The sequence below is a fragment of the Borostomias antarcticus genome, assembly GCF_949987555.1.
Source record: "Borostomias antarcticus genome assembly, chromosome: 34".
In the NCBI taxonomy this organism is placed as follows: Eukaryota; Metazoa; Chordata; class Actinopteri; order Stomiiformes; family Stomiidae; genus Borostomias; species Borostomias antarcticus.
Window position 1 is genome coordinate 5,055,154 of NC_140267.1, and position 7,500 is coordinate 5,062,653.

A 7,500-nucleotide genomic window follows, 5' to 3' on the forward strand; every position below is an offset into this window, starting at 1 on the left:
GAGCCAGTTTCCATCTCTGCATCAGAGGGGTGTGTGTGTGTGTGTGTGTGTGTGTGTGTGTGTTAGAGATAGGGGTGTGTGTGTGTGTGTGTGTGTGTGTGTGTGTGTGTGTGTGTGTGTGTTAGAGATAGGTGTGTGTGTGTGTTAGAGATAGGTGTGTGTGTGTTAGAGACAGGTGTGTGTGTGTTAGAGATAGGTGTGTGTGTGTGTTAGAGATAGGGGTGTGTGTGTGTTCCTTCTTCATTGGCTGAACGGATGGCAGGAGACCACTAATTGGCACTGAGCCAAATCAGCTGGTCCTGGTCCAAACCACCCCCCCTCCCTCCTTCCCAAACCCTCATGGTCCAACCATCCTCCCGTCCTGTAATAATACAGGGGGGCCACTAGGTGGCAGCACTGCCCCAGCTCACACAGGGCCTGGTACTCACGTTCTCAATGACAAACGTCCACTCCTTGTCTTCAAACTCCTCCGCATGCGGATCCTAACCACACCAGGAGACAGAGATTCAATAGAGATTCAATAGAGATTCAATAGAGATTCAATAGAGATTCAATAGAGATTCAATAGAGAAACATGACATGGATATAATGAGCCTCCAACACTAACTGGATGGACAGATGGACATTTCCTCATGAATAATTAAGAGAATATGATACTAGGAATACACACTGACACACTGATACTAGGAATACACACTGACACACTGATACTAGTAATACACACTGATACTAGTAATACACACTGATACTAGCAATACACACTGATACTAGTAATACACACTGATACTAGCAATACACACTGATACTAGCAATACACACTGACACACTGATACTAGTAATACACACTGATACTAGCAATACACACTGACACACTGATACTAGTAATACACACTGATACACTGATACTAGCAATACACACTGATACACTGATACTAGTAATACACACTGATACTAGCAATACACACTGATACTAGCAATACACACTGATACTAGCAATACACACTGATACTAGCAATACACACTGATACTAGCAATACACACTGATACTAGCAATACACACTGATACTAGCAATACACACTGATACACTGATACTGGTCACTGTTTGCCAGCCTGTGTTTGGACATGCAGTAGTAAGAGACCATGTGTTCTCCACTCCAGTTTGAGGGATGGATGGAGGGATGGTGGGATAGAGGGATGAATAGAGGGATGTGTGGCTGGATAGAGGGATGGATATATGGATGGAGGGAGGGATGGATATAAGGATGGATGGATGGAGGGAGGGAGGGAGGGAGGGAGGGAGGGAGGGATGGGTGGATGGATGGATGGATGGATGGATGGATGGATGGATGGATGGATGGATGGATGGATGGATGGATGGATGGATGGATGGATGGGTGGATGGGTGGATGGATGGAGGGATGGGTGGAGGGATGGAGGGATGGGTGGATCGAGGGATGGATGAAGGGTTGGATGGATGAAGCGATGAAGGGATGGATGGATGGAGGGATGAATGAATGGATGGATGGATGGATAGAGGGATGAATGAATGGATGGATGGATGGATGGATGGATGGATGGATGGATGGATGGTGGGGGGAGATGGGGATAGACAGACACACACACACCCCCACACACACACACACACACACCGGGTTTGCGGTCATACCTTGAACAGTGTGACGGTGATCTCTATGTTCTCGGGGACCGGCCAGACCACCACCCCTCGGTACGGGTTCTTGATACCCGGCTGCCAGCTGTGAGCCTGCCGACGACAGCACAGGAAACACAGTTAAACTAAATAGCACCAGTATTTCAGAAGCATTACGAGAGGCATTTGAACGTGTTACCACACATTATTACAAATTTGTTTTTTGTTTTTTTTACATTCACATTTCACATTATAAGTTAATGAAATGAAATCCACTTTGTTGGCAGCATAAATGTTCTTTTGTGGAACAAATGTCATGAAAACAAACCTTGGAGGATTTCCGCCGACTCCGGCGCGTCCACACAACCACCAGCTTGTCTGGCTGCCTGGAAAAGAGAGAGAGGAAGAGAGATCAGCTCACATGACAGGTTTACTGGGGCGGCTGTAGCTCAGTTGGTAGAGCGGGTCGTTCAATGATCGAAGGGTCAGCGGTTCGAATCCCAGCTCCGACTGTCCACATGTGGAAGTGTCCTTGAGCAAGACACCTAACCCCAAATTGCTCCCAATGAGCAGGTTAGCACCTTGCATGGCAGCTACCGCCATTGGTGTGTGAATGTGTGTGTGAATGGGTGAATGAGAGGCCATTGTAAAGCGCTTTGAGTGCCGCTAAGGTGGAAAAGCGCTCAGTCCATTTACAGAGTGAGAAGGAAGCATGTTGAGTGTGATCTGATGGTAGAGGCTCCTTGGGTGCCCGTTTGAACCCCCAGGTCAGCTAGCTACGAGCGCTAGGAAGCTGCTGGCGTGGATGGGTGGTACTCACACCGAGGAGGGAGGTTCTGGCTCATTTCATTGTACATCCTACCTGTGTCTTCAATGACAAACAAACATCCTTGAACTCTGTTGTACTCTCTCTTTGGGTGTAATCAAGAAGAGTCAGATATAAACTCACAGTACAGTCAGGTGGATGTGTATGGGCGGCACGCATAGATGGATTATGACATGATGGGCCCCTGAGCGCAGACACGTAAAGGGCCCCTGGAAACAGACACGTAAAGGGCCCCTGGACACAGACACGTAAAGGGCCCCTGGAAACAGACACGTAAAGGGCCCCTGGACACAGACAGGTAAAGGGCCCCTGAGCACAGACACGTAAAGGGCCCCTGGACACAGACACGTAAAGGGCCCCTGAGCACAGACACGTAAAGGGCCCCTGGACACAGACACGTAAAGGGCCCCTGAGCACAGACACGTAAAGGGCCCCTGAGCACAGACACGTAAAGGGCCCCTGGACACAGACACGTAAAGGGCCCCTGGACACAGACACGTAAAGGGCCCCTGGACACAGACACGTAAAGGGCCCCTGGACACAGACATGTAAAGGGCCCCTGAGCACAGACACGTAAAGGGGCCCTGGACACAGACACGTTAAGGGCCCCCCACCCATTTCATTTATCGAAAAATAATATCGATATAATATAGATCGTCTGCAGACTGCTTATGAGAAGACAGTGTACTGTACGTACTGTATGTGTCAGAGATAGAAGAGATATGAGAGACAGAAGAGAGACAGAAGAGATACCAGAGAGAGGGTGAGAAAGATAGAAGAGATAGGAGGTCAGAGGAGAGAGAGTGGAAAGATGGAGAGACGAGGGTGACACTACACTGTCAGCCTGCAAGGGAAGGCCCCACACAGAGAATCTATTGTCCCATAGCACAGAACACACACACACACACACACACACACACACACACACACACACACACAGCACCCCCCACACACACAGCACCCCCCCCCCACACACAAACACACACACAAACACACACAGCACCCCCACACACACAGCCCCCCCCACACACACAAACACACACACAAACACACACACACACACACACAGCCCCCCCCCAGGCTCTGTGCAACACTGTGCTATGAGAAAAATGCAAACCATCCCACCATTCCCCCTCAGTCCAGACTGCGTGATTTCAACATCCTCAGCGGTCGATGGAACTGTTGTCCACTTGGTCCAAAACGCTGCTGTGTGTTTCAAGCACGCATTTAACCTTCAGGGAACATGACCAGTGTCTCAGGCTGCGTTCCGAATCACATACTACCCTACTATATAGTATGCCAAAACAGGATGTAGTATGTCCCAATACATAGTATGCCACATGCAGTATGGCAAAAATACCAGGATGTCCTACTACATCCGGTCGTATTTTGCAGTATGCACGCCAGCAGGCTTTTCTGGCTATTCTGACCCACAATCCCGTGCGCAGCGGAAATGTGCGTCACATGTGTGAGTCGTGACAGCTGAAGACGAATGTCACGTTATGGACAGCGACGGATGTGGGCAAATTTCAAGGCGCAATGTTATGACAAGGTAGTATGTCCCAATTGGATGCCTACTGCTTGCAAAGTACGTACTTTCTAAGGGCAGCTGTAGTAGGTACTGGTAGTAAGAAGTAGAAGTATGCGATTCGGAACACAGCCTCACTTTCAATGGTGGCCAGGTCACATGACCGGCGTCTCACTTTCAATGGTGGCCAGGTCACATGACCAGGGTCTCACTTTCAATGGTGGCCAGGTCACATGACCAGGGTCTCACTTTCAATGGTGGCCAGGTCACATGACCAGCGTCTCACTTTCAATGGTGGCCAGGTCACATGACCAGGGTCTCACTTTCAATGGTGGCCAGGTCACAAAGCAAAGCACGAACAAAAAAAACATCACACATTAATAACATAATCATAAAGACTATACATATTAAAATCGATCAAATGCAAAAACTCTGCCTGATACAACTCAAACTGAAGCATTCTAAAATGAAGAAAATAAATAAATAAAAAATAAATAAATAAAAAGAATGAAAGAAAAGGGCTGAATGATAAACAGTGTCAAGCTGTTTCAAGATTTGCCGGCTGACGTCAATATCATATCATATCATCATCGTAACCTTCGCTATAGCTCGAATGCACACAGGTCGGAGGTAGGTATTTTGCCACTTACGACTTGCCACCTCCGACCACAAGCGAATGCACCATAAGTTGTTTCTTAGACCGGCCAAAATACAAAATAAATCGGTAACCATCTGGTTCCGATCGATGCCGGTCATCGGTGCATAACTAGTGATTAGTATTGAGGGTTTCATTTGAATGGCAGTGTAATTTTCATTAACCGGTCTACACAGGCAGGCATTCGTGCACGTGCACACACACACACACTCTCGGCCTTGCTCATTAGAGCACTTATCTCATCACTCAAGTCACACACACACACACTCACACACACATGCGTCCACTCCACTCCACGTGGCGCTGTCATTGACCCCCTCAGGAATACAGGTCCATCTGTTGCTTATGGTCAACGGCCTCTTAGAGCAGGCCTACAACACTCAACACACACACACCGTACACACCCCAACACACACACACACACACCGTACACACCCCAACACACACTCCTTGTTCTCAAAGAGATCTATGCGACTCAGTTCTCTGACATGCCAGTAATGGGTTCAGTCTAGTGGAGAGTGAGTGTTGTCAGTGTGAACCGTTTATGCGAAGGCTACGGTGTTAAACCCTTTTAACCCTGAAAATAAAGTGACAACATAATCGAATATTAATTGGATTTTCCCTATAATACTAGAAAGCGCAGTTTCTCAGCATTCAGCAAGTGTTGGAGTGAGGAATTTTTTAGATTTGTTAGATATTTTTTTTATATTATTAAATATTTGTTAGATATTTTTAAAATGTTGCCGGTGACGGGGTCGTATTAGAAGGGTTAAACGGATGTGAGAGACTCTTTTCTTGGATGTTTGTAACTGTCTGGTACTGTCCAAAGGCGAGTCACAGCTCGTCTTGTCACGGGACACACACACACACACACACACACACACACAGGCAGCACTGTGCAAACAGATTGGTCTCTTGTGTCCTCTAGGAGACAGACAGATCAGGGATTCCCCATAAGCTTTTTTGTGTCCGATACCGATCACTGATCATGTGTCAGCCATTTATACCCATACCAATCTTTTTTATTTTGCTATCGCAGCTGGTATAGCAGTACAGTTTCCATTTAAATACATTTCATCCATCAAATGCAGCCCAAAGTAGGCCTATCCACATTTTTTATTTTTTTCTACCTCAATATTTATTTGATCGTTATGTAAACAAAACCATGTGCGTGCGTTCTAGGTCTCACCGCATGATTTAACCAGACAACGGGATTAGTGACCGCATTCTACACTACCGAGTCAGAGAAGTGTGCTATATTCTACACTACCCTGAGAAGTGTGCTACATTCTACACTACCCTGAGAGAGAAGTGAACTACATTCTACACTACCCTGAGAGAGAAGTGTGCTACATTCTACACTACCCTGAGAGAGAAGTGAGCTAGTCTACACTACCCTGAGAGAGAAGTGAGCTAGTCTACACTACCCTGAGAGAGAAGTGTGCTACATTCTACACTACCCTGAGAGAGAAGTGTGCTTCATTCTACACTACCCTGAGAGAGAAGTGAGCTATATTCTACACTACCCTGAGAGAGAAGTGAGCTATATTCTACACTACCCTGAGAGAGAAGTGTGCTACATTCTACACTACCCTGAGAGAGAAGTGTGCTAGTCTACACTACCCTGAGAGAGAAGTGTGCTACATTCTACACTACCCTGTCAGAGAAGTGTGCTACATTCTACACTACCCTGTCAGAGAAGTGAGCTACATTCTACACTACCCTGAGAGAGAGAAGTGAGCTAGTCTACACTACCCTGAGAGAGAAGTGAGCTAGTCTACACTACCCTGAGAGAGAAGTGAGCTAGTCTACACTACCCTGAGAGAGAAGTGTGCTACATTCTACACTACCCTGAGAGAGAGAAGTGAGCTAGTCTACACTACCCTGAGAGAGAAGTGTGCTATATTCTACACTACCCTGAGAGAGAGAAGTGAGCTAGTCTACACTACCCTGAGAGAGAAGTGAGCTATATTCTACACTACCCTGAGAGAGAAGTGAGCTATATTCTACACTACCCTGAGAGAGAAGTGAGCTAGTCTACACTACCCTGAGAGAGAAGTGAGCTAGTCTACACTACCCTGAGAGAGAAGTGTGCTACATTCTACACTACCCTGAGAGAGAGAAGTGAGCTAGTCTACACTACCCTGAGAGAGAAGTGTGCTATATTCTACACTACCCTGAGAGAGAGAAGTGAGCTAGTCTACACTACCCTGAGAGAGAAGTGAGCTATATTCTACACTACCCTGAGAGAGAAGTGAGCTACATTCTACACTACCCTGAGAGAGAAGTGAGCTAGTCTACACTACCCTGAGAGAGAAGTGAGCTAGTCTACACTACCCTGAGAGAGAGAAGTGAGCTAGTCTACACTACCCTGAGAGAGAAGTGAGCTATATTCTACACTACCCTGAGAGAGAGAAGTGAGCTAGTCTACACTACCCTGAGAGAGAAGTGAGCTAGTCTACACTACCCTGAGAGAGAAGTGAGCTAGTCTACACTACCCTGAGAGAGAAGTGAGCTACATTCTACACTACCCTGAGAGAGAAGTGAGCTAGTCTACACTACCCTGAGAGAGAAGTGAGCTAGTCTACACTACCCTGAGAGAGAAGTGAGCTATATTCTACACTACCCTGAGAGAGAAGTGAGCTATATTCTACACTACCCTGAGAGAGAAGTGAGCTAGTCTACACTACCCTGAGAGAGAAGTGAGCTACATTCTACACTACCCTGAGAGAGAAGTGAGCTAGTCTACACTACCCTGAGAGAGAAGTGAGCTAGTCTACACTACCCTGAGAGAGAAGTGAGCTACATTCTACACTACCCTGAGAGAGAAGTGAGCTAGTCT

General features: G+C 46.9%; 1 protein-coding gene across 1 annotated transcript in view; it reads right to left on the reverse strand.

Moving 5' to 3' along the window:
- Positions 1 to 383: 383 nt before the first annotated feature.
- LOC311327824 (EH domain-binding protein 1-like) overlaps positions 384 to 7,500 on the reverse strand; it is a gene marked incomplete at its 3' end in the record, with an annotated part of 14,724 nt that continues 7,607 nt past the window's right edge. The window contains exons 2-4 of the mRNA XM_084460928.1: positions 1,978 to 2,035; positions 1,668 to 1,763; positions 384 to 482 (exon numbers count right to left, since the gene is read on the reverse strand). Of these exons, the coding sequence (XP_084317054.1) occupies positions 384 to 482; positions 1,668 to 1,763; positions 1,978 to 2,035 (253 nt within the window). The remainder of the gene's footprint in view (positions 483 to 1,667; positions 1,764 to 1,977; positions 2,036 to 7,500) is intronic.